This window comes from Trichosurus vulpecula, chromosome 1 (genome assembly GCF_011100635.1).
Source record: "Trichosurus vulpecula isolate mTriVul1 chromosome 1, mTriVul1.pri, whole genome shotgun sequence".
NCBI lineage: Eukaryota > Metazoa > Chordata > Mammalia > Diprotodontia > Phalangeridae > Trichosurus > Trichosurus vulpecula.
In genome coordinates, this window is record NC_050573.1 from 140,658,143 (window position 1) to 140,685,034 (window position 26,892).

The window sequence follows — 26,892 nt, forward strand, 5'->3', positions numbered from 1 at the left end:
CCTTCTCATCAATGCATGGTTCAAAGACAGCTCCAGAAGACTCATGATGGAACAGCTATGCACATCCAGAGAAAGAATTACAGAGTCAGAATGCAGAGTCAAAGTATTTGTTCTCTCTTTTTTTTCCCTTCTTTTTTGGTTTTGTTTCTTCTTTCTCTTGATTTATTCCATTGGTTATAATTCTTCTTCACAACTTCACTATTATGTAAATAAGTTTCATGCAAAAGTATGTGTAGAACCTATTTCAGATTACATGCTGTTTTAGGGGGTGGAGGGAAGAGAGGAAAGGGGGAGAAAATTTGGAACTCAAAAAGTTGTGGAACTCAATGTTGTAAACTAAAAATAAAAAATTAAGAAGAAATGTAATAGGAATGAATTTTAAATCTTACACTTGAGTTCCAAAAATTCAGTTAATCCCATAGAAGGTTGTGGAGCAGGGTTAAGATATCTGGTGAATGTATTCTGAGTCTTTAGATTGAATGTAAATGCCATAAGAGCTAATGTGATATTAGATTGCATTAAAAGAAATACACCCTCCTGAGTAAAGAAGAAATTGACCCACTTAAAAAAATAAATGTATATGTGCAATAATCTTTTCTACCTCCTTTTATCTCACCCCTGGGTCATTTTTAAAGTTTTTTCATGAGTTTAGATTGAAGTGAATAGAGCGCTGATGTAGGAGAGGGTTAGGGAAATTGATGAGTGGAATTGATGATGCTACCTGAAACCAGTATAAGAACTCAAATGCAAAGATCTCTGCTCCTTCCTTTGTACCTGAAATATTGAGATTGAGTAATCTGGTAATCAAGAGAGAGTATTTGATGTACAAGCTAACAGAATCATATATTTTTAGCCTTGGATGGGATCTCAGTGACCATCGAATCTAAACTTATACCCCAAAAGGAATCTCCAATATACCTGAGAAGTGGTCAGTTTCTGCATGATGACCTATACAGAGAGGAACCTAGTAACTGGTACCCTCAGCCCTCCACAGCCCATTCTATTTTTGAGTTGCTTAAATTATTATCAAGTGTTTTCCTCATATCAAACCTAAATATGCCTTTTTGAAACTTTCCATCCTTGTTCTACTTTCTTGGACGTAGTAGAGAATGAGTCTAATTTTTTTTTTTTTCCAAATGACAAACCTTCAGAATATTTTAGTAAAGCTACCATGTGCAACGTACTCCTGACCAGATCTTGTCCCCAGAATTTTGGACATTGGGGTCAGAATCTGGTCAGGAGTACATTGCACAGAGTATCTAGTCCCAAAACTATACCTGTGAAGATGGGCTGCTAATGGATGGAGAGTTGGGGACATATATAAGAAGTGTTTTGAAGGTAGAAAAACATGAGTTGTTAACAGATTGGATACGTCGAATGAGTGCTAGACATAACAGGTTGTGAGTGCCTGGGAGGATGGTGGGGCCCTTGACAGTAATAGGGAAGTTTGGAAAGTGAGGAAGGGAGGTTTGGGGATAAAGATGAGTTCTCTTTCGGTCTTATTCCTTATTTGATCTACCACTTGCTTGTCCTTCTTTCCCCATGTCTTTTTCTTGCCCTTAGTTTTCTTCATTAATCTCAGCTCATTCTGAGCTTATGAACTCCTGACACTGTTTTTACAGTATCACACCACGCTCTTATATTCATCTTGTTAACCTGCCAGTTGCTTCCATTTTCTTAATCCATATGTCCTATATTTAAAATTATGTTTGCGTTTTTCCATATCAATATCTTCAGACAACCCTTATTTTTTTCCTCATTGGAATTGCTTCCTTTTATGTCTTGATAATTTCATTTCATGAGTGTTTACCAACCTTCTTGGACTGAAGTAGCTTAGTCTGCTTTTGCTTTATAATTTCAGAACTTGAGATCGTACCTATTTCAACTCTTTGAAAACTATTCCAGAATCAAGGATGCATATCAGATTGCCTATTTTCCTCTCCTCTATTCCCAACCTAGTCAGCTGCCATAATGTTTCCATCATTTCCCATCTAGAAACGAATTTTCCTCTCTAAGTCAGGATCATATAAATCCTGAATAGAATTTTACTTTGTTTCCTATACCTTTTCAAGATGAAGCTTTAGGTCAAGAAGTTAACTTGCTGTTCTGTTTTTGTCAGAGAAGGAGCTCCAGTAAATCCTTATCACTAGTATATTACGCTTCTTGTCAAGTTTATGATTCTAATATTCTTACCTATTTCTTCTTTCTGTCCAAGTGGCCAGTAGTATACTCTAGTAACACTTTTCTATCTCTAATTGATTTTCACCCAAAATTCCTCCACCATACTCCGCCCCCACTCCCCCTTTCACAATTCCTGGAGATATATCTCCCATGATTATATCTTCTCATTACTCAGTATTTCCCCTCCCTACTTTTATCTATTTGGTTTTATTTTTTTCTTTTTAAAAATTGTTTTATTTTTATTATGATTTTACAAATTTGAATAGTTCAGTATATAAAGAAAAAAGGATTGTATATGAAATTGCAAATCATTGCAATTTAATTTAATGCAATAATTTTTAATTAGTTAATTCAATGCGTTAGTACCAACATTATCCCTTCTCTCTTTGTCACCTTCTGAACTTCCTCATCTCTTCTGGGAATTTTTTTTCATATTTAATTGGTAATTTTATCTTTCTTATTTTGCATCACTTTCAGTATCCACCTTCTCCAAACAAAATGTCTCCCCCTCCAAAAAAAAATGCCTTCCCTTATAAGAAATAAATATTGTATGATGAAGAATATTGGCCTAATCTGAAAATGCGTATCTTACTTTGCACCTCTGATTTATTACTTCTCTGTCAAAAGGTGGGCGGCATGCATCATCTTCAGCTTTCTGGAGTCATACATAATTGACTTACAACATTGATCAGCACTTAAATCTCAAAAAGTTGTTTTCATTTATATTGCCAGGTTTATATAAATTGTTTTGCCTCAGCTCACTTTGCTCTGCATCACCTCAAGCATGTTTTATTAATTTTGTCTGAGTCCATTCCTTTTGTCATTTTTATGTCATTTGAAGGGATAGTTAAGTGGCATAGTGGATAAAGTGCTGAGACTGGAATCAGAAAGACCTGAGTTCAAATCTGGCTTCAGATACTGGATGTGACCCTGGGCAAGTCACTTAACCTTGTTTGCCTCAGTTTCCTGATTTGTAAAATGAGCTGAAGAAGGAAATGGGAAACCACTCCAGTATCTTTGCCAAGAAAACTCCAAATGGAGTCATGAAGAGTCAGACATGGCTGAAAAATGACCGAACAACAATACTGTCGTTCTAATGTTCCATTAAATTTTTATACTATAACTCTTTGAGAGACACCCATTGTAGTTTTGGTTCTTTATGACAAAGTGATGTTATAAATACTTTTGTACATAAAGTTCCTTTTTATCTGCCTTAGTAGTGGATTACTAGGTCCAAATTATGTATAGTTTAGTGACTTTCTGGGTATAATTCTGAACTTTTGGGAATTTCCAGAATTGTTGGACAAATTTAGAGTTTCACCAATAATGCATAAGTATCCCGTTTTTCCCTTCAACAGTTCTAATTGTTGTCTTTGTTAGTGTGATGAGTGTGAGGTAGAATCTAGTTGTTTAAATTTGGAATTCTTTTATTAGTACTAAGGAACATATTCTTTCATATAGTTGTTGAGACTTTTCATTTCTTCTTTTGAAAATTGCCTGTTGGTCTTTGGTCATTTATCTATAGGGGAATATCTTGTTCTTTTATATTTGAATCAGTCCCATACATATTTTTGTTTAGGACCTTTATTTTATATAGTCAAAATTGTCCAGTTTGCCCCTTATGATCTTTAGTATCCCTTCCTTCTTTTATTAAGAATTCTTTCCTCATCCATAATAGTGAAAGGTGTGTCTTTCTCTGATCCTTTAATTGTTTATGATATAACTGTTAATATTTAGGTCACATGTTGAGTTGGTGCTTATTGTGGTATATTGTATGAGGTGTTGGTCTAAACCTAGTTTCTGCCAGAATATTTTCCTGTTTGCCCAGCAGCTTCCAAGTGAATCCTTAACTCCAGTAGCTGTCTTTGCACATATTGATCCCTATGCTACTATGTTTGTTTGATCCTAGGTCTTATTTATTTAATGTGTTCCATTGTTCATCTTTCGCATTTTTTAAAGTAGTACCCAATAGTTTTAACTGTTGTTAGTTTGTACTATAATTTGAAATTCAGTACTGCTGGGCCTCCTTTCTTCTTACCTTTTTCATTATTTCTCTTGAGATTCTGGCTCCAGAATCTCTGGGTTCTTTAATTCTCTCTAATTCTATGAAGTAAATCTTCAGTAGTTTGGTATAACATAAAATTGTAAGTTTATTAAGGAAATACTATTGTTTTTCTTACAATAGCATAGCCCCACTGTGAGCAATTCATGTTTCTTCAGTTATTTAAATTTTTTTAAATAAAGAATATTTTGCAGTTGTATTCATACAATTTGTTTCTGTCATGATAGGTGGCTTCCCAGATAGTTTATACATATCTCATAGATACTTTGAGTGATATTTCTCATTCTCCCTCTTCTGCTGAGTCTTTTTAGTAATATGCAGAAAGACTGATGATTTTTTTTGAATTTGTTTATATCTTACTACTTTCCTGAAGTTAAAATTGTTACGGTTAAGTTTTTTAGTTGACTATCTAGTGTTCTTGAGTAAACCAAACCATTATATTAACTTTAAAACCCTAGTAATTTAGTTTATTTTTTCTGTTAATTTTTTCAATTTCTTTTTGTCAGATTGGTATATTTAGCATGTGTAGAACTCTACCAAATAGCAGTTACAACAGTGGACATCTTTGCTTCACTTCTGATCTCATTTGGAAGACTTCTAATATTTTTGTTATAAATAATTCTAGCACTTGGTTTTAGGTAGATAATGCTGATGATCTTAATTAAGGACAGGCCCATTTGTTTTTATGCTTTTCATTCAATATCTACCAAAAAGGGCAAGGATACTTTTTCTAAAGCCTTTTCTGAATGTGTTGATATAATATATGTTGTAGTTTTGGCGGGGGGCGGGGCACATGACTGACTTTTTATATATGTTATTTTCCTAATGTGGAATCAACCCTAAATTCCTGTTACAAAGCCAATATAGTCATTGTACATAATCTTATTAATATATCACCATAGAATCCTTGTTAATATTTTAATTAATATTTTTGAATCAATATTTACTTGCTCTTTTCATCTTTGTGAATTCTCAGTTTTCATTTTTGAGTGTGGTAGTTTGGTTTTCTTCTCTATTTAAAAATTATATTAGCATATGGTTTGCTTATTTTAGTAGTTCTTCTCCTCAAAATTATTTATCAATTCAGTATATATTTTTTAAATTTCCAGTTGTGTTCATCTCCTCTTTAATTTTCCAAATTTCATTTTTGTATTTACTTCCAAGTTTGTGATTTGTTGCTTTCCTAATTACATGTTCATTTCATTGATCTGCTTATTTTCTCACTTGTTGAAGAAAGTATACATACATACATAGAGGAGAGATAGATCCCAGAGTTTTGGTATGTTGTCTCATTCTATTAATTTTCTTTGATGAAATTCTTCTATTTCTGTAATTGGTTCTTTAACCTGCCAGTTATTTAGCATTATACTATTTAGTCATTTATGTTTGAATCCTTTCTTCTAATCTCCTTTATTGTTAGAGAGGCATCTCGGTATATTGGATAAAGTGGTGGATTTGGAGTCAGGAAGACCTAGATTCAAATCCTAACCTGAGAGCTAGCTTGCTGTGTCACCCTAGGCAAGTCATTTAACTTCTCTTTCACTTAGTTTTTCATTTGTAAAATGATTTGTCAGTCAGCTAGTATTTATTAAGAATCTACCATGTGCTAGGCGTTCGACTGAGCACTGGAGATACACAGAAAAGCAAAATACAAAACAAAAGTCAGTCCTATTTCTCAAGGAACTCAGAATATAATGGAGTAGCAGCATACAAACAATTATGTATAAACAAAATATGTACAGGATAACAGGAGTGGTCTTAGAGGGGCATTAAGATTAAGGAAGTCTGGAAAAGACTTCTTGAAGAAAGAAGGACTTTGACCAAATTTTAAAGGAAGCTAGGTTTTTGTTGTTGCTGCTGCTTCATCATTCAGTTCTGTCTGACCCTATGTGACCCCATAGACTTTTCACCATGGGGTTTCTTGGCAAAAATACTGTTTGCCATTTCGTTCTCTAGTAAGTTAGAAAGTATAAATAAAGAAGGGAGTTCCAGACATGGGATATAGACAGTGAAAATGCTCAGTCAGGAGATGGGGTGTCATGTTCCAGAAACAGCAAAGAGACCGATGTTCTAGGATATAGCAGAATATATCAGAGGCAGGGAGGTGTATGATATAGGACAACTGGAAACGTAGGAAGGGGTCCAGGTTGTAAAGGGCTTTGAAAGGCAGAGTATGTTTATTGAATCTTAGAAGCAAATAGCTACTGGAGTTGGGCGGGGGGGGGGGGGGCGCGGTAACATGATCAGACTTGTATTTTAGGAAGATCAGTTTGACAGTTGAGTGAGGGATAGGTTGGAATGGTTAGAAACTTGAGGCAAGGAGACCAACCATTTCTAAATTTCTTCCAATTTTAAGTCCATGATCCTGTGATTTTAGTTTTTATTGAGGTTGGTAAAGAATGTGTTTAATATTTTGGCTTTTCTTTGTTTGTATATGAGTTTTTTAGGCTTTAACGTATGACCACCGTTTGTAAATGTCCCATAAAAAACTGAGAAATATATGTCTTCCTTTTGATTCTTGTTCAGCTTATCTTACTTTTCTAAAATTTTATTCATGTCCTTATCTTCTTTTTTGCTTATCTTTTTGTTATATTTTTCAAGGTCTAAAAGGAACATATTGAGATCCCTACCTTTTATAGTTTTGCTGTCTATTTCTTCATGTAAATCAGTTAACTATTTTAGATGATATACTATTCAGTGCATATACAGAGTATTCCATAAGTCTTAGTGTAGACTAAAGCTATTAAAATTTTAAACTGTACTAAGACTTTTTGGACATCTTGTATATTACGTGTGTGTCTGTGTATGTATATATGCACATATGGACATATTTATATAATTTTACCTTTAAGCACAATGTAGTTTCATTGCTTATTTCTTTTAATCATGTCTATTTTTACTGTTGCTCTCTCTTGAGTTTTAAAATTCACAAAAGGCATGATAAAATTCAGTTCCAACTTCTCATTTTGACTTTGTATGAATCTTTATGTTTCAAGTGTGTTTCTTTTAATCCTATTATTGAACTCTGCTTCTAATCCAGTCTGGTACCCTCTTCCATTTAATGGGTGAATTCATCCTATTTACATTCACAGTTTTGAATTTGTATTCATAGTTTATTGTGGTTTCCTTCTATATCACATCTGCTTGTAATTTTTCTTCCCCTTTCCTCCTATGCTCCACTTTACAGAGAAAAAGAAAGTGGAGGAACACAAAGGAATATAGTCAATACTAGTAATGTATAATTAAAGTGTTCTCATTCCTCTTTTCCTCATACCTTTACCTAGTCAAGACCCTGATCACTGCTTCTGTTACTTCTCTCCTTTTTATCCTCCTCTCTATGATTAACTTATTGAAGTTGAACTTGTTTTGCTTTTGACTATTTCCTCCACAGTTGCCCTCAGACTTAAATCACCTTCTGTCTTTTGCCATCCCCACATTATATTCTGTCTAGATCAGACAGTATCTGGACCATATGTGGATATTTCTGTTCATTTTGGAAGACCTTTTTTTAATGAAAGAAACTGATAAGGATGAATAGTATCCAGAGGAGTACAGCCTGAGTGACAAGGCCCAAATATCCTGCCATGAGAGTTGAAGGAATGGGGATGTTTTACTTAAGAGAAGATAGAAGGGAGACATTAAAACCATCCATCAGTTATTTAAAAGATTTATTGTAGGAGACAGAAATTATGGTAGTCTTGCATTCCTTGTCCCCAGAGGGAAGAACTAGTAGCAGTGGGTAGATGTTGCAAATTGAGGCTTGAGCTAAGGAAAACTTCCTAACAGTTAATAGTTTTTCAGAAATGGGGGGTGGGGCTGCCTCAAGAGTTGATGGCTGCCCCCTTGAGATCTTCATGCAAAAGTTGGATGATAGCTTGCCAGGTCTTACTTAAAGAAGATTCTTATTCACACACAGATTAGATAGATAATTCTAAGTTTCCTTCTGTGATCCTATAAAAATCTACTTAATCTTTGCTCTGATGATTTATCCTTAATATTTGGGGAATGGGATATTGAAAATTTCTACACACGCACACACACGTATATGCACTATACGCAGAAAAGCAATATTTATGTAACTTGAATGATATCGCACTTAGAAACATTTAAAGATTATTAATATCTTATGGTTGCTATAAATACCAACTATTAATTGTATAGTAGAATAGATTGTGGGTTAGATTGTCTTTGGGAAATTATGCAGTATTTTAGTGATCCCAGATTTTCCTTGTTTGCAAATCTTCCCTTTTTAAAAAAAACATATTTTCCCAGTCATACTTTAGGATTATAAATCTTAAATATAACTTTTTTGTGAATAATCAAAGTTAGGGGTGATTCAAAAAAACATTGGAGAGACAAGTGTTAGGGGCAAGTAGGCTGCAGCATATTTCTCTTGATGACTTATGCAGAAGTGGCATAAAACTTATGTATACTCAGAAAAGAGTGGGCTTTGGAAGTGAGTATTAGCAATTGAAGAATGAGGTTACTGTATGAATATGCACAGGATATAAAAAGAACTAGAGTGAAAACATAGATTCCCAATGGAGGACCTAGGGAAAAACACAGCCAATAATTTCACTGCATGAGAAAGAATGGGTTGTTTGAGGTCTAAATGGATGGAAGAAATATCCTTGTAGAGCAGACCGCAGTTTTACTGATGTATTGAAGTGTAGAGAAGGTTTAGGAAATATAAACAAGGGCAGTTAGGTGGTGCAGTAGATAGAGAACCAAGCCTGGAGCCAGGAAGACCTGAGTTCAAATTTGAGTTCACATCAGACATTTAATAGCTATGTGACCCAGGGCAAGTCATTTAACCTTGGTTTGGTTTGCCTCAGTTTCCTCATCTGTAAGGGAATAATAATAACACCTACTTCCCAAAGTTGTTGTGAGGATCAAATGAGATAATAATCATAATAATCAGCGTAGCAGAGTACCTGGTACATAATAAATACTATCTAAATGTTGGCTCCTCCCCACTTAAAGTTGCTTTTTTCCATAAATCTTTTATGTTACTTTGCTTAATCATTTATTTCTCGTAAAAGTAAAATGTCTAAAAAATTCTGTTAGTTTGAATCTTCCAATACCTTGAATTTTGTACATAGAGAAGAGGGAAAATGAATAGTCTATTTGGAAAATTAGTGCTTACAACAGGGGGCAGTAAACAAAATATGAAGTTATTAGCATTGAGCTTAGATATAGATCCCATACTTGTGCTCTAAATTTTACTCAGTTGGTTGTAATTATAGGCTAAAGAAGACATTCATTTCTAGTTATACAGAAGGATATAGTTTTGGTTAAGCTGAAAATGTGGTTTTCTTACTATTTTCAGCTATGTTCCTAAAATAATTGGTGTACTTATAAAATAGGGCAGCTAGATGGCACAATGGATAGAGTGCTGGTCCTAGAGTCAGGAAGACTCATCTCCTGGAGTTCAAATCTGGTCTCAGGCACTTAGTAGTTGTGTGACCCTGGGCAAATCACTTTACCCTGTTTGCCTCAGTTTCCTCATTTATAAAATGAGCTGGAGAAGGACATGGCAAACTGCTCTAGTATCTTTGCCAAGAAAACCTCAAATGCTGTCACAGGGTTGGACGTGACTGAAAAATGACTGAATAGCAAAACTTTTAAAATATAAATATCCACTGGCATACTATCGAATTTAACTTCAGGAAATAAATATTCCCAATATTTTAACTGAGAGATACTTCAGGACAGTACTTTTTTTTGTCTTTTTAGATAAAATGTAGTTACTCATTTCAACAGATATTCAAAGTTTTAGTCTAGGCTTATAAATATGTGGTATTGTAGGAAGAGAAGTAGTACGTGACATTGTGGCTGTCAAGGAGTTTAGTTACTTTAAAGAGATGTCTTTGTGACACATGTGAAGAACAGTATAACATAAAATATGATTAAGTACCTAAATGTGTGGTACAGGCAATAAGTCTTGAAAAAGTCAGTCAATGGTTATTTTTAAAAGTTTTCTCCCTTTTGTTTTTTATGTTTAAATAATATTTTATTTTTCCCAATTAATACACTTATAAAAACAATTTTAAAAATTCATTTTTAAAAAATTTTGAGTTCCAAATTCTCTCCCTCCCTCACCTCCCCCCTTCGTGAAATGGTATTCAATTTCATATAGGTTAAACAGCTGCAATCATGCAAAACATTTCCATATTAGTCATGTTGTGAAAGAAAACACAGACCCCCCAAAAAAAACAACACAAAAAAAATAAAGTGAAAAATAGTATGCTTTGATCTACATTCAGATTTCATCATTTCTTTCTCTGGAGGTAGATAACACCTTTTGTTAGGAGCCCTTTGGAATTGGCTTGGATCCTTATATTGATTAGAATAGCTAAGTCATTCACAGTTGGTCGTCATACTAATTATTAAGCACCTACTAGGAGCCAGGCACTGTGCTAATAAGTATTACTGAAGATACAAAGAAAGGCAAAAGACAGTCTCTACTCTCAAGTTCACAACCTAATAGAGGAGAAAATAGAGCAAAAAACTTTATAGAAGCAAGATATATATGGGATAAATTGGAGATAATGAAGAGAGAGAGCACTCACATTGAGATCAGGAAAGGCCTCTTGTGGGAGATGGGATTTTAGCTGGTACTTGAAGGAAGCCAGGAGGGAGAGAATTTCAAGCAGGGGACATCCAGTGAAAATGCCCAGAGTAGGAGATAATTCGGCAGGAGGAGCACCAACACATTTGCTGGGAATATCAATATATATTAAAGAAGAATTATACATAACATCCATTTCCATTACCTTTGTAGTACATGCCCCTCTAATTTTCTACTGTCATAATTAAATTTCTCTTTTTATATTGCAGCCCTCTAGGGATTCCACTTGACTTCCTTCCTCTTCCCCCTATTAGACTGCTTAAAAATACTTTATGAAGTAAATTTACAGAAGCATAAAACTCTTCCTGATATTAACAAGGCTTATATGTTCAATATAAATAATAAATTGTATATAATTCTGTTATGTGACAGTTTCTAAAACATTTTCTCTGCCATATTTATTGCTTTTGTCGCTAAAATAACCTTAAAAAGTTTAGTGCATAGGGCCTTTGATTTTTAAGTTGCAAACTATTAAAAGTAGCTTAGTCTTACTTGCCCTTTTAAAGAAAATGGATCTGAAGAAATTTTTACAAATTTTATCTTGGAAATTAGTTTATTCATTATGTTTAATTTTAGGAAATGGTGCTCTTGCAGAACATTCTGAAAATGTGCATATTTCAGGAGTGTCAACTGGTAAGTCATTTTTTGTAATGTTTAAATTTCATGCATGACTTATATGGTAAATATTGAAAGCCACCTGGTATCTTATGAAGTGATATTTGGCTATAAAAATTATTACTGCCTTTTGCAGCATGTAATAAGGAATGAAGCAACTGGAACACGGAAAAATTTTCATAAGATAAAATTGATACCTGCATGCCCATGAACTGATTATGCTTTTCTTAACGGACTGCTTAATTATTTTTTTCCATACAAACATTGAACTAAGAGAAAAGTTAGTCTAAGTTGAATTGATATTTTCTTTTCAAGAAGTTATATGAAATGAAACTTATTAAAATGTAATTTTGGATTTTAGTTCCTATAAAGGAGAGTCAGAAATTAAACACTTAGATTGAAATAGTAACACTAGCTAAACTACTATATACTTGACCAAACAATTTTTTTAATTTAAAAAAAAGGTGATGTTCATGAAACTGAGAAACTTCTCGTTGAGATAAGTGCTTAAAGAATTTAAATCTTATATGCTGTTACAACGTAATACCAACCTGGTGTTTAAAAAAAGGAAACAAAAACAAAGCTTTTTTGAGTAGAAGCAGGTAATTTACTAATAAAGCTGTCCTGAATTCTGTCTACACTGGCATTAGACACATATGCAAATTATAAGCTACCCTCTCCTTAATTTCTTTTTTGCAGTGTATCATAATTTTAACACTCTATTCTAGATAGAGAAACATATTAATTTCTGTAAACTATTAGTTTCATACATTGCCTTCTACTTCTAAGGTATTTGTACATCCCATTTCCTCCCTTTAGAAACTCATGTAAATCTCTGTTAAACCATGTTCTTTAGCCTTCACTTCTCTCTACTAACTCCTACCCTTGCTCATTCAAAACTTTGTTCAGCCTTCATACATTTTCTGACTTGACCTAATTCAACTCCCCACAAGTCTCATTTACCTCACCATTTACCTTTCTTAGTCAAGTTACCAACAGTTAAGTCTTTGTCTAGACAGATGCCTATCACTTATTTTGAAAAGTATATTTACTTATGTAACTTCCTCCTATTTGTTTGTAAGCCCTTCAGAATCTGTAATTATTTTATTTACCTGATAATTTCCTATATAGTAGGCAGTGGACATTGCACTTAATTATGTTATTCAAATGACATCCCTTTGGTGCAGGGGGTTCTTAGCTTTTTTTGTGTTATGAACCCCTTTGCCAGTGTGGTGAAGCCTTTGGACCTATTCTCAGAATGTTTATAAATGAATAAAATAAAATACATATAATTACAGAGGAAACCAATTATAGATTCTTCTACTTGTTTCCTCTCACTTTTTTTTAGGCAATCGGGGTTAAGTGACTTGTCCAGAGCCATATAGCTAGAAAGTGTCTGAGGTCAGATTTGAACTCAGGTTCTTCTAACTCCAGGGCTGGTGCTCTGTCCACTGTGCCATCTCTCACTGTCTTCTTAACACTCTATAGTCTGGCTTCCAACCTTATCATCTAAATAAAACTGCTTTTTTCAAAGTTAGTAACAGTCTCCTAATTGCCAAATCTGGTGGCCTTTACTCGGTACTCATCTTTCTTGACTTCTCTGTAACCTATGAAATTATCAGTTACCTTCTCCTGATACTTTCTTCTCTCAAGATTGTCATGATACTACTCTCTCACTTAATTCTTCTGCTTATTTTGCTCAGTTTGCTATGCTGGATCATCTTAGTCATGCCTATTAACCCAATCCATGGATGTCCTACAGAATTCAGTCCTGGCCTCTTTCTCCTTTCCTGTACAATTTCCCTTGGTGATATCATCAGCTTCGATGGATTTGTTTTATCATTTCGACTAATGATTCTGAAATCTCCTTATCCAGGCCTAACCTCTCTGCTGACCTCCAGTTTTATGTCTCCAACTGTTTATTGTACATTCTACTGAATTTCTCGTAGTTAGCTTAAACTCAGCATGCCAAAACTGAACTCATTGTTTTTCCCCTCTAACCTTACCCTCTTTCAAATTTTCCTTTTACTGTTGAGGGTACCACCATCCTTCCAGTCACCCACACTGCCAACTTAGTTATCCTCAACCCTTGTTTTTACCTCCCATATCCAATCTGTTGCTGAAGCCTGCCAATTTTACCATTGTTACATTTTTCACGTATACTTCTTTCTCTCCTATGACACTGCTACCTCTTGAAAGGCCTTGTCACCTCTCACTTGTACTATTGCAGTAGCCTGCTGGTTGGTCCCCCTGCTGCAGGTCTCTCTTCTCCTCATTCTTCCTTTAGCTGCCAGTTTTATCTTCCTAAAGCATAAGTCTGACCACGTCACCTCCCCTCTCCTCTTTGCTCAATAAACTCCAGTGACTCCTAGTCACTTTCTGGATGCAGTATATAAAATTTTGTTTGCCATTCAAAGCCCTTCATAACCTGGCCCCCTCCTACTTTTCCCGTCTACATATATCTTACTTCTCCCCCCTGCCCCACTATTTTTTTATTGTCATTTTTGTTAACTTAGATCTTTTCCCTTAGAGGATAAAGTAAAAAGAAAATAAGCTAATTATTTTAGCTTTCTCATCATTTGTTTTCATTCTGTATACACGGAGCCATATTAATATCCCTTCATTGATTCTTTAGCTAAATAAACCCCATGGTTATTCTTATCCCTTCATTGATTCTTTAGCTAAATAAACCCCGTGGTTATTCTCAGTCTTCATCACCAGCTCATTTGGGACTTTAATATTCCTGAACCATAGAGAAGCAGGGAACTGAGAAAGAATTTTTTTCAAGTAATTTTTTTTCTTAGTCATTTCTCTTTGGTTCACATATTTCCTTGATAGGGGTATATGTTATAGTAATAATTTTCATATTCTGAATAGTCTCTGATTATACAGTGATGTAGCATTCATTTTTCTATAAGTATTTCCATCACATTATGTATACCTATGTGTGTATGTGTGCATTTATATATGGATATGTGCATACATAGTCTTTGGCTTTTTGACATCCCCCCTAATTCTCTTGATTGCATTTTTTTGTCTTTCACCATTGGCACCCAATAGTGAAACTAATAACCTGACCAGCTCTGGGAAACATCATGGGCTTCTAAGAGAAGCTATCATAAAAAACCTGGACTGATTTTATATGTATATAGATACACACACACACACACACACACACACAGATACATACATATATACACACATATATATAAAATACATTTTATAATATATAATATAATAGTATATATTACATATTATTATAATTTTTATATATATATACACACATATACATATATGAAAATTACAATAAGTCTGTGAATCCTCCCTGAATTGATCAAGTTTCAGTCTACCATTTCTTCATGAATAGACAAGATAGAGAGCTTGTGTGAGGTGTAAAATGGATAATTTTTAATACATTAAATTGAAAAAATTTTGTACAGAAAAAAGCAATGTAGCCAAGATTAAAAAGAAACAGAAAATTGGGAGAAAATATTTATAGACAGTTTATCAGATAAAGCTTTCATATCTCAAATACATAAAGAACTTTATCAAATTTATTAGAATGTAAGTCATTCCCCAATTGATAAATGGTCAAAGAATATGAACAGGCAATTTTTCAATGAAGAAATCAAAACTATATAGTCATATTAAAGTGCTCTAAATCACTATTGATTGCAATGCAATTGAATGCAAATTAAAACAACTTTGAGGTATCATTTTGCACCTGTCCAGTTGGCTAAAATGATTGAAGGGGAAAGCAAAAAATGTTGGATGGGATGTAGAAAAATTGAGACACTAAATAATTCACTGTTGGTGGAATTGTGAACTGGTCCAACCATTTTTTTTTAAGAGGAATCTGGAATTATTCCCAGGGAGTTACAAAACTGTGTATACCTTTTGACCCAGCAATATCACTATTTTATCTGTTCCCTAAGGGGATTGGGAAAAGAGAAAAAGAACTTAAATATTCTAAAATATTTATAGCAGCTCTCTTTGTGGTGGCAAAGAACTGGAAATTGAGGGGGTGCCCATCAATTGGGGAATGGCTAAACAAGTTTTGTATATGATTGTAATGGAATAGTGCTGTGCTATAAGAAATCTGACTGAGATGGTTGATTTTAGAAAAACACGGAAAGACTTGCATGAAATAATGAAAAGCGAAATGAATAAAACCAAGGGAATATTGTACATAGTAACTGCAGTATTGTTCTATTTGAATGACTGAGTTATTTTGAGTATTACAAATACTCAAATAAGCTACAGAGGACCTATGAAAGAAGATGTTTTCCATATCCAGAGAAAGAACTTTTAAATAGATGTGTATACAATATGGTTTTACATCTACACACACACGTGTATTTGTTTCTAATGGTGGCCTTCTCTAGGGCAAGGTGGGGGAGGGAGAGAGAAAAAAAATAAAAAGTACACAATAGAAAACAAAAGAAAACTTAGAAGTAAGCACAGAAAAGCAGGGCAGCCTTGAAAATGTGTGGTATTTATTACATAGTTTTTCAAAACAAGTAAGTGTGAAATGAAAATTCATGGGTTTATATTGAAATCTTTTATGTTGTGCTGTATACCTGGAAATGCTCTTTTTTTATCTTTAAGTTCAGAATGAATTTAAAAAAAAGTCAGCCAGGGAGCCAAGATGGCGGCTGGTAAACAGGGACTAGAGTGAGCTTCGTACCCGAGTCCCTCCAAAAACCTATAAAAAATGGCTCTGAACCAATTCTAGAACGGCAGAACCCACAGAACAGCAGAGGGAAGCAGGGCTCCAGCCCAGGACAGCCTGGATGGTCTCTGGGTGAGGTCTATTCCACACGGAGCTGGGAGCTGGGAGCTGGGAGCTGGGAACAGAGTGGAGCAGAGCCCAGCCTGAGCGGCGTGGACCATCCATACCAGAAGCCGGGCGGAGGGGGCCCTAGCACCCTGATTCAGTGAGCTGCGGCAGTTACCAGACCCCTTGACCCACAAACACCAAAGACTGCGGAGGAGGTTAGTGGGAAAAGCTGCGGGAGTGGAAGGAGTTCCGGTTCGGCTTCCAGCCCCGGGGGCAGCGGAGGTGGGGCAGCTACAGCTGTTGTTACTTCCGGCTCCAGGCCCACCTGGTGGGAGGAATTAAGTGGCGGATCAGAGCAGGAGTGCAACAGCCTGCTGAAGATCTAAGCCCAGTCTGGGTTGGGGGTTCTTGGGGAAGGAGTAGTGTGGGTCTGACAGAGCTGGCACCTCCCCCCCAAACGTGGAACATAGAACTCTGTAGTCTACAAGCAGTCATACCCCACTGAAAAACTCACGGGTCAAGTTAGTTGGCTGGGAATATGGCCAGGCAGTGAAAACACGCCCAGATTCAGTCTCAGACTTTGGATTCTTTCTTTGGTGACAAAGAAGACCAAAACATACAGCCTAAAGAAGACAACAAAGTCATAGAGCCTACAACAAAAGCCTCCAAGAAAACCATGAACTGGCCCCAGGCCATAGAAGAACTCAAAAAGGATTTGGAAAAGCAAGTTAGAGAAGTAGAGGAAAAATTGGGAAGAGAAATGAGAAGGATGCGAGAAAACCATGAAAAACAAGTCAATGACTTGCTAAAGGAGACCCAAAAAAATACTGAAAAATACACTGAAGAAAACAACACCTTAAAAAACAGACTAACTCAAATGGCAAAAGAGCTCCAAAAAGCCAATGAGGAGAAGAATGCCTTGAAAGGCAGAATTAGCCAAATGGAAAAGGAGGTCCAAAAGACCACTGAAGAAAATACTACTTTAAAAATTAGATTGGACCAAGTGGAAGCTAGTGACTTTATGAGAAACCAGGATATTATAAAACAGAACCAAAGGAATGAAAAAATGGAAGACAATGTGAAATATCTCCTTGGGAAAACCACTGACCTGGAAAATAGATCCAGGAGAGATAATTTAAAAATTATTGGACTACCTGAAAGCCATGATCAAAAAAAGAGCCTAGATACCATCTTTCAAGAAATTATCAAGGAGAACTGCCCCAATATTCTAGAGCCACAGGGCAAAATAGAAATTGAAAGAATCTATCGATCACCTCCTCAAATAGATCCCAAAAAGAAATCTCCTAGGAATATTGTCACCAAATTCCAGGGTTCCCAGATCAAGGAGAAAATACTGCAAGCAGCCAGAAAGAAACAATTGGAGTATTGTGGAAACCCAATCAGAATAACCCAAGATCTGGCAGCTTCTACATTAAGAGATTGAAGGGCTTGGAATGCAATATTCCGGAGGTCAATGGAGCTAGGATTAAAACCTAGAATCACCTACCCAGCAAAACTGAGTATCATGTTCCAAGGCAAAATATGGATTTTCAATAAAATAGAGGACTTTCAAGTTTTCTCAGTGAAAAGACCAGAACTGAATAGAAAATTTGGCTTTCAAGCACAAGAATCAAGAGAAGCATGAAAAGGTAATCAAGAAACGGAAATTGCAAGGGACTTACTAAAGTTGAACTGTTTTGTTTATATTCTTACATGGAAAGATGATGTGTATGATTCATGAGACCTCAGTATTAGGGTAGTTGAAGGGAATATGCATATATATATATATATATATATATATATATATATGTTTATGTATATATATGTGAATGTGTATGTATGTATATATCTATGTGTATAAATATGTATGTGTATGTATGTGTATATATATATGTGTTTTATATATATAGATAGATAGATAGATAGATAGATAGATAGATAGATATGTAAAAGAGAAAGAGCAGACACAGGGTGAGTTGAAGATGAAGGGAAGATATCTAAAAGAAATAAAATGAAATTAAGGGATGAGAGAGCAACATACTGAGAGAGGGAGATAGGGAGAGATAGAATGGGGTGGATTATCTCGCATAAAGGTGGCAAGAGGAAGCAGTTCTGTGGGAGGAGAGGAGAGGGCAGGCGAGGGGGGAATGAGTGAACCTTGCTCTTATCAGATTTGGCCTGAGGGGGAATACCATACATACTCAGTTGGGTATCTTACCCCACAGGAAAGAAGAGGGAGGAAGATAAAAAAAATTAAGGAGGGGGGATGATGGAGGGGAGGGCAGATGGGGGTGGAGGTAATCAAAACAAACACTTTGGAAAGGGGACAGGGTCAAGGTAGAAAATTCAATAAAGCTGGATGGGTTGGGAAGGAGCAAAATGTAGTTAGCCTTTCACAACATGAGTATTGTGGAAGGGTTATACATAAGGATACATGTGTGGCCTAGGTTTAATTGCTCGGCTTCTTAGGGAGGGTGGGTGGGAAAGGAAGAGGGGAGAGAATTTGGAACTCAAAGTTTTAAAATCAGATGTTCAAAAACAAAAAAAATTTTTGCATGCAACTAAAAAATAAGATACACAGGCAATGGTGCGTAGAAATTTATCTTGCCCTACAAGAAAGGAAGGGAAAAGGGGATGAGAGGGGAGGGCTGTGATAGAGGGGAGGGCTGACTGGGGAACAGGGCAACCAGAATATAAGCCATCTTGGAGTGGGGGGGAGGGTAGAAATGGGGAGAAAATTTGTAATTCAAACTGTTGTGAAAATCAATGCTGAAAACCAAATATGTTGAATAAATTTAAATATAAAAAAAATGCATTTCTACATATTAAAGACATCTTGAATCCAAAAAAAAAAAAATTCAGCCAGGGAGTAGTGAGAACATGAAAACAAAACAAACAAACAAAAAAAAAACCATGGCAAATGGCACATCAACTGTACTTGATAATGTAGTCCACATTCTGGGCCCTTTTCCTTTTTTTTGGGATGTACTTTCTTTTAAAGATTATCAATTCCTGTGGATTCAGTGATTTCTAGGTAGATGTCATCTGTAGACAGACAGGCAGGCAGACACACACCACCAGGGAAAATTTAGTAGAATATACTCCATCTGGTCTAATCCTGTCTCAATGATTGAAGTGTCTGAGGACTATTATTATAAATGTTAGTAAATGTGAAAATCAAAGGATATTGCCATCTGAAAAAGATATTGCCATCTGAATAAAAGGATATAATACCTATCTGAAGCAACAAAAAGAGGAACAGATAGTAGGCAACATGTGCCAGTAAATCAAATCACCACTAATACCCTGACGACCATCTCCTCTAAGACCCTGTTATAGACAGTCTAGGGCCCTGAATTCAAAAGCCTTGGGAAAAACAGTGTTCCCCAGGCCTCTAAACCTGCTTCCAGCCCAGCCTTCAAAAACATCATGGAGGGGAAAAATCATTGTGGATGAGGGACTCACTTTCCTTTTTAATACCAACAACCACAGCTATCAGTGGGCAGATTAAGTGCAAGAGCCCTCAGGGTCCCCCACATCCCACTCCTGCCAGACTACCAGTCCTGCTCCTAGCCTACCCTTTTATTCCATTGTCCAGGGAGGCAGTTACTGTGGACAACCATCCCTAACAGTTGCTAATCAATTGCCACTCACGTAGCACACAAGACATCCTTAGAGAGACGTACGAGGCAGTGTGTGCCAGGCAGTTCAAACCACTTCTACCTTGACCATTGTCTCTTCTCACACTCTAACTGAGATTACCCAGGGTCCAGAACCCATGAGTTTTAAAAATATCAATGTTTCTAACCAATTGTCAAGCATCAGAAACTGATGTGCTTATATGAAATTGAAGAAAATAAATTAGCATCTGCTTTGCCACATCTTAAGGAATATGGGACCTTTCCATCTGACATGAAGCTCAGATCTTCTTTATGTCTCATCTTTCCCATTAGAATGTGAACCCCTTGAGAGAAGGGTCTTGTCTTCTCTATTTGTATCATCCGTGCTTAGCACATTTGTTTGTATATGAGCACTTAACAAATACTTCATTCTTTCATATGGAATGAGATGGAACTGAATGAGTATTGATTTCAGTACTTACCTAAAAGGTTATTTCTGTTCTTTAATTTTTCTCTGGAATACTAGGTAAAAATATTGCCTAAATAAGTAGTATAAATTACTTTGATACTTTTGAACTCTGATCTCATTGATATGGATTATTCCCTTTAGTGGTATAGATTGCAAACCACTCATACCTTGTAATGCTGTGCAATTCTTGTCTAAATAAACCACAGGGGTCTACCAGTGTACTGGTTACCTTCCTTTGTACTTCATGACATTATTTAGATACCAGTGGAACATATTATTAGCCATCCTTTATTCCTCATTTTTGCTATATGATTAATCCCTGGCTTTTCCAATTTGTACATTTCTCTTATGTTGACTTTTATACTACTTCTACACAGTTTTTTTTTTGTATCCACCAAGGTTTTTCTTTGCCCTTTGAGTGTCTGGCTACAAGCATTTGAATGATTGCATTTGCACTTCATCTTCATACTTCCTGATGTACTGCTTGAGGAAATAGACACTAAAGAAGTGACACTAAAGAAAGCAAAGATGGAAAGAGCAGCTGTATATGACCAAGTACAGAGAGAGGAGATACATTCTAGAGGTAACACAATTTCAAGGAGTTGAAAGATAGATTCTCAAAATATCTGAAAAAAGGGAAGATTCCAAATGCTTAGAAAATATCAGGGGCCTTCTTATTACTAAAATAATAAACAACAAATAAACAAAGATAATTAGTGAATAAGTAAGCAAATAAATGAATGAATAAACTACACAAGAAAATATCAATGACTGGATTGATATCAAATTTTGCCTTATACTAGAGACCTTTATCTGTCCTCTCAGCTGCTTGTGCCTTCCCTCTGAGGTTACCTTCCAATAACAATGTGTATATCTTTGCATTAAACAGGTATTTGCTTGGTTTCTCCTCTATTAAGAGTTGTGCTCTGTGAGGGCAGGGATCATTTTTTTTAATTTTTACTTTTTGTATTCCTATCACTTATCCCACTGCCTGGCATATAGTAAGCACTTAATAAGTGTTTGTCAACTGACTACTGACGTATATGCCTACTTTCCTCTCTCTACAAAATATGAAAAGAATCTACAATTGCATTAAGGTCATCATTGATACACGTAGATTTTATTGGTATAGCATTTTCCCAGATGAGGAAACTTTACCAATGCATATCAGTACATTTCTTGCAACTTATCATCTTAGAGCTGTCTAGAACACTGAGAAATTAAGTAACTTGTCCAGGCAAGTGTTACACAGCCAGTATGTGTCAGAGGTAGAACTTGAAAGTGGGTTCTTCCTAGCCTTGAGGCCACACTTGGAGGAGTGCTGCCTCTTTGATGAATGTATGAAAATGAGATAGGCAGTTTTTTGCAAATGATACTCTACATAGAATATTACATCTTTACAGTCACACAGTTCATGGGTAATAACAGAGAACCTAGAGTGCCTATTTTGACTATTTTTATTCTTGAAGGAATTTGATTTAGTAGAGCTTGGCATGTCCTTTAAGGTTTTCCTCCAACAAGATATCTCTTGTGCATATATTGAAATTATACATGGTTCCTTGAAACATTTAACAAGCGATAATATTGTTCATTGACCCGTTCATTATAACCATCAAGTGAGACATAACATATTTTCACCAAAGGTGTACGTATCCAGTACAGAATCAGAATGAAAAGGGGATTTCTTATAATGATGTCCTCTATATGCTTTTGTTTGCAGATAACATTGTGCTGATTAATATCAAACTGCTGAATTTTGCAGAGCCTCCATAATCATTGAAAATACTTTTATCTAACTATCCACAATGGAAAAACCAAGCAGATGAAGAATGCTTATTTTGGCTATAGAAAAAACATAGGACATCAGTACTTATATCTTAGGCACTGCAGATGGATAGTGAATGGGGCTAAGAGTTGAAAGAGGAGAATGGACTGGATTACCTTTGAGAAATTTTGCATTGCTTTTAATAATCTTGATCTTCCTCAAAGAAAGACTTACCTTAATTTTGATTACATTTAATTAAAAAGGATTTGCACAAACAAAACCAATGCAACCAAGATTAGAAGGGAAGCAGAAAGCTGGGAAACAATTTATACAACCAATGTCTCTGATAAAGGCTTCACTTCTAAAATATATAGAGAACTGAGTCAAATTTATAAGAATACAAGTCATTCCCCAGTTGATAAATGGTCAAAAGATATGAACAGGCAGTTTTCAAATGAAGAAATTAAAGCTATCTGTACTCATGAAAAAAAATGCTCTAAATCAGTATTGATTAGAGAAATGCAAATTGAAACAACCCTGAGGCGCCATATCACACCTATCAGATTGGTTAACATTGACAAAACAGGAAAATGATAAATGTAGGAGAAGATGTAGGAAAATTGGAACACTAACGCATTGTTGGTGGAGTTGTAAACTGATCCAACCAATCTGGACAGCAATTTGAAACTGTGCCTAGAAGGCTATAAAGCTGGGTATACCCTTTGATGCAGCCATAGCACTTCTAGGCCTGTATCCCAAAGAGATCATAAAAATTGGAGAAGGAGCCACATGTACAAAAATATTTATGGCAGCTCTTTTTGTGATGGCCAAGAATTGGACATTGAGGGGGTGCCCATCAATTGGGGAATGACTGAACAAGTTGTGGTATATGAATGTAATGGAATATTTATTGTGCTAAAAGAAATAATGAGTAGGAGGACTTCAGAAAAACCTGGAAAGACTTATATGAACTGATGCTGAGTGAAGTGAGAAGAGTCAGGAAAACATTGTACACAGTAAGAGCAACATTGTACAATGACTAACTTTGATAGACTTAACTCTTCTTGGCAATGCAAGGATCTAAGATAACTCTAAAAGACTCATGATGGAAAATGCTATTCATATCCAGAAAAAAAAAATGGAGTCTGAATACAGATTGAAGCATACTATTTGCTCCCTCTCACTTTTTAAAAAATTTCTTCTTTTTTGTGGCTCCTCTCATTGGTTCTAATTCTTTACAACATGACTAATGTGAAAATATGCTTGATATGATTGTACATGGAGAGCCTATATCAGATTGCACACTTTCTTGGGATGGGCAAAGGGAAGGGAAGAAAATTTGGAGCTCAGAATCTTATGAAAGTAAATGTTGAAAACTACAAATAAATAAATTTTTTAAAATGAAAGACTTATCTTTTTCAATACTGGTATTCTTCTGTTGACATTTTATGCCTATTAATCAGTCTCCAAAGAACTAAATTTGATATTCATGCTTCTTATTAATCATTTTTAGTGCATTATGTTTTACCTGTAAACGCAAAAGATATTAGTTTTTTTTCTTTAAAGAAAACAATATTATTGAATGAAAACTTTTAATATTTGTTCCTTTGCTTTTTAATTTTTCCATGATCCAGATTGTATTGTACTGCTCTCTACTAATATTATGGAAAGGAATAGAAAAAAGAGGGAGACAGTGGAATTTAAATTTAAACACAGATATGATGTGGTAGTTTTTGTTTTATGAGGAGTGAAAACTCCCATATTATGCTGCCTTTGATGTATGACAGTTACGTAACTTGGTAGTTTCTATGATTGAGTACATAGGTGTCAGGTAAAAGCCAATAAGTCCATTTTTTTTCCTCCCTGAAAGTGTACTAATTAAATAAATTGGTATGCCTCCTACATTTGAACCTACAATTCATTCATTGGTATTGCCTTATGTCTAAACGATTTTTAGTCTTTTGGGCATTTAATCTCCTTTGTGGTACAGAATGGCCCAATTTATTATGAACTATATTCTTATAGCAAATAATGGAGGAGGTTTAGAATCAAGAAATATGGTGAATTATACCTAATTGGACATTTTTTAATCAAAAAGCTTTAGTTTTTTTGTTACATTCCCCAAACCCAATGGTTTGGTTTTTCAAGAATTCAGCGTACTTTTCATTATACTACATTTTCTTACAGTAGCACTTAAGTGGACAAAACTTTCACTGTGACTGACAAATTAGAGATAATAACAATAATGATAATAATTACCACTGTTGTTATCGTTCTTATCAGTAGTTAGCATGTACATATAGTCTTCTAAGGGTTGCGAAGTACAGTTTACATATTTTATCTTTTTTGATCCTTAGTACTACCCTGTGAGGTAGGTGCCATTATTATCTCCATTTACATGAAAGAAAACTGAAGCACAGAGAGGCTAGTGTTTTGCTCAGGTTTGGCAGGTGTCTGAGACAGGATTTCAACTCTGGTTTTCCCAACTTCAAGGCTGGCACCATGTCACCTCTCTTCCTTTTTTTCTCTACCTATATTTCACAAGAGTATTAAGTTCAGTGGGGGAAAAGAGACCATAGCAGGAAGTAGAAATAACTAATTGTACACTGATATTGATAAGAATAGTATTGATGTTATTGAAATACGTTTTGGACAGAGAGCTATCCTTAGAGCTCTGAAGACTTGATTTTAAATCCTGCCTCTGGTATATATTTGCTGTGACCTTGGGCAAGCCATTTAACCTCTTAGTGTCCCAACTTACTCTCTAAGGCTATAAATAGCAAAAAAAAAACAAACAAACAAAAAAAAAAAAACCAAACAAAAAAAAACTACCTGCTTTGGTAGAATTTCCTCATCCTGGAGTTCCCTAAACCAGTTAAACTAGAGGATCTGTATCCTAAATGTTTTTGAATCTCAGTGATTGTCTTGAAGGAGATTATGCTTTGTGAAACATTGTGTAATTGAATGTGTAACATACTTTTGGGATATGTAACATACTTTTTTTTCTTTTTGGGTATGTAGCATACTTTTTGGGTTTTACAATTATATATATATATATATGTATATTTGTGTATATATAGATATGTGTGCATATATATGTATATATATACATATACATATATATATTTAATGACCAAAGCTTTATAGGTATCAGTGGGCTAAGAGTGACTTCTCTGCTCCTAGGATTGGGAGAACTGAGGCAATATCAGATGTATCCATTACTGCATTAGGCTAGACTTAGGTAGAGGCCAACAGCTTGGGGTACCAGCGTGATCAGATTAGACCATAGGTAAAGTTTGAAAATCCATTTAAATTTTTTGAACCAGATCAGTCAGTAGGTTGGAGGATCATTGATCTAGAGATGGAGGAGATCTTAGAAGCCATTATTTTGTATGTGAGGAAATTGGAGTCCAGGGAATTTAAGTGACTTGCCCAAGGTCATGTAAGTTAGTAAGTTTCAGAAGTAGGTTTTGAACCCAAATCTAAATCCAGAGCTATATTAAGATGAACCTAGGAATGACATCTGGATATTTTAAGGGTCAAGAACCCAAGCAAAGGTTGGTAATGGGGAGAAGTAGCATGAGATAGTGGAAAGAAGACTAGCATTTTAATGCAGGAAAGACCTGGGTCCAGAACCTTCTTCAATACTTACAGTATGAATGAATATTGGGGGGAAAGTTTGGTTTGTAGGATTTGGCACTGGAAATGATTTGAGAGGTTATCTAGACCAATCTCCTTGTACAGAGAAAGAAACTGAGAAAGAGAGATGATGTGATTTACCTGAAATCACACAGCACTAGTGCTGAATTGAAGCTGAAGTGCTCTGACTCATATAGTGAACAATCTTCCCTCTATTTTGCTGGCTTGTATCAGATCTTCGTTGATGCTGACAGTTGTCTTACATTTTCTCACATCTTTATGAAAATAAACAGTAAAAATTTATGTTTGTGGTTTTGAGGTGTTACAGTGTGTTTCCTTGAACCTTTTGGGAAGGGACAAGTCTACTATCCTTTTTTTTTAAAGACAGAAAAGAAAAAAAAGTAGTACAACTGATCAGTATATTAAAACAAAACCTGAAAACATGTAGTGTTTGTAACACTTTGGACTTCCCACTTTTGCAACAAATTGGGTTGGAAGCATCCTCTCATATCTTTTCTTTTAAATCATGCTTGTTCTTGTAATTTTGCTACATTAAGTTTTATGTGTTTTTCTACTTACATTGTAGTCATTTTGTATATTCTTTTCTTGTATCTGCTTATCTCAACTCCATCAATTCACTTAGATCAGGTCTGCACAACCTATATTTTTTGCAGGATGCCTGAAATCCTTCAGCAGGCCACAAGCAGTGCGATGGCTGTATGTAGTGAAGGCCTGTTGTAGATTATTCCATGCTGTTCTGTGTTTGTCACATTCATAATTTCTTAGAGAATAGTAATACTGCATTACTATATTCATGTACCACGATTTGTTAAGCCATTTCCCCAATTGATGAACATATACTTTATTTTCAGTTCTTTGTTATTATAAAAAAGTGCTGCTATAATTATTTTGGTGTATATGAAGACTTTTCTTTTTACCAGTGACTTCTTTGGGGTATGAAGCCAATGAATCTCTAGGTAAAAGGGCGTGGACATTCTAACCACTTTATTTGAATAATTCCAAATTCCTTTCCAAAATGGTGGTGCCTTTTTACAGGTCCACAGTTTATTAGTGTGCTTATCATATCTTTGCCAGTTTTTAGGGTATGAGGCAAAGGTTGAGAATTATTT

The 26,892-nt window shown here is 35.3% G+C and overlaps 1 protein-coding gene across 1 annotated transcript in view; it reads left to right on the forward strand.

Moving 5' to 3' along the window:
* LRP12 (LDL receptor related protein 12) overlaps nucleotides 1–26,892 on the forward strand; it is a 164,327-nt gene that overhangs the window by 67,022 nt on the left and 70,413 nt on the right. The window contains exon 2 of the mRNA XM_036741147.1: nucleotides 11,451–11,507. Coding sequence (XP_036597042.1) covers nucleotides 11,451–11,507 — 57 coding nt within the window. The remainder of the gene's footprint in view (nucleotides 1–11,450; nucleotides 11,508–26,892) is intronic.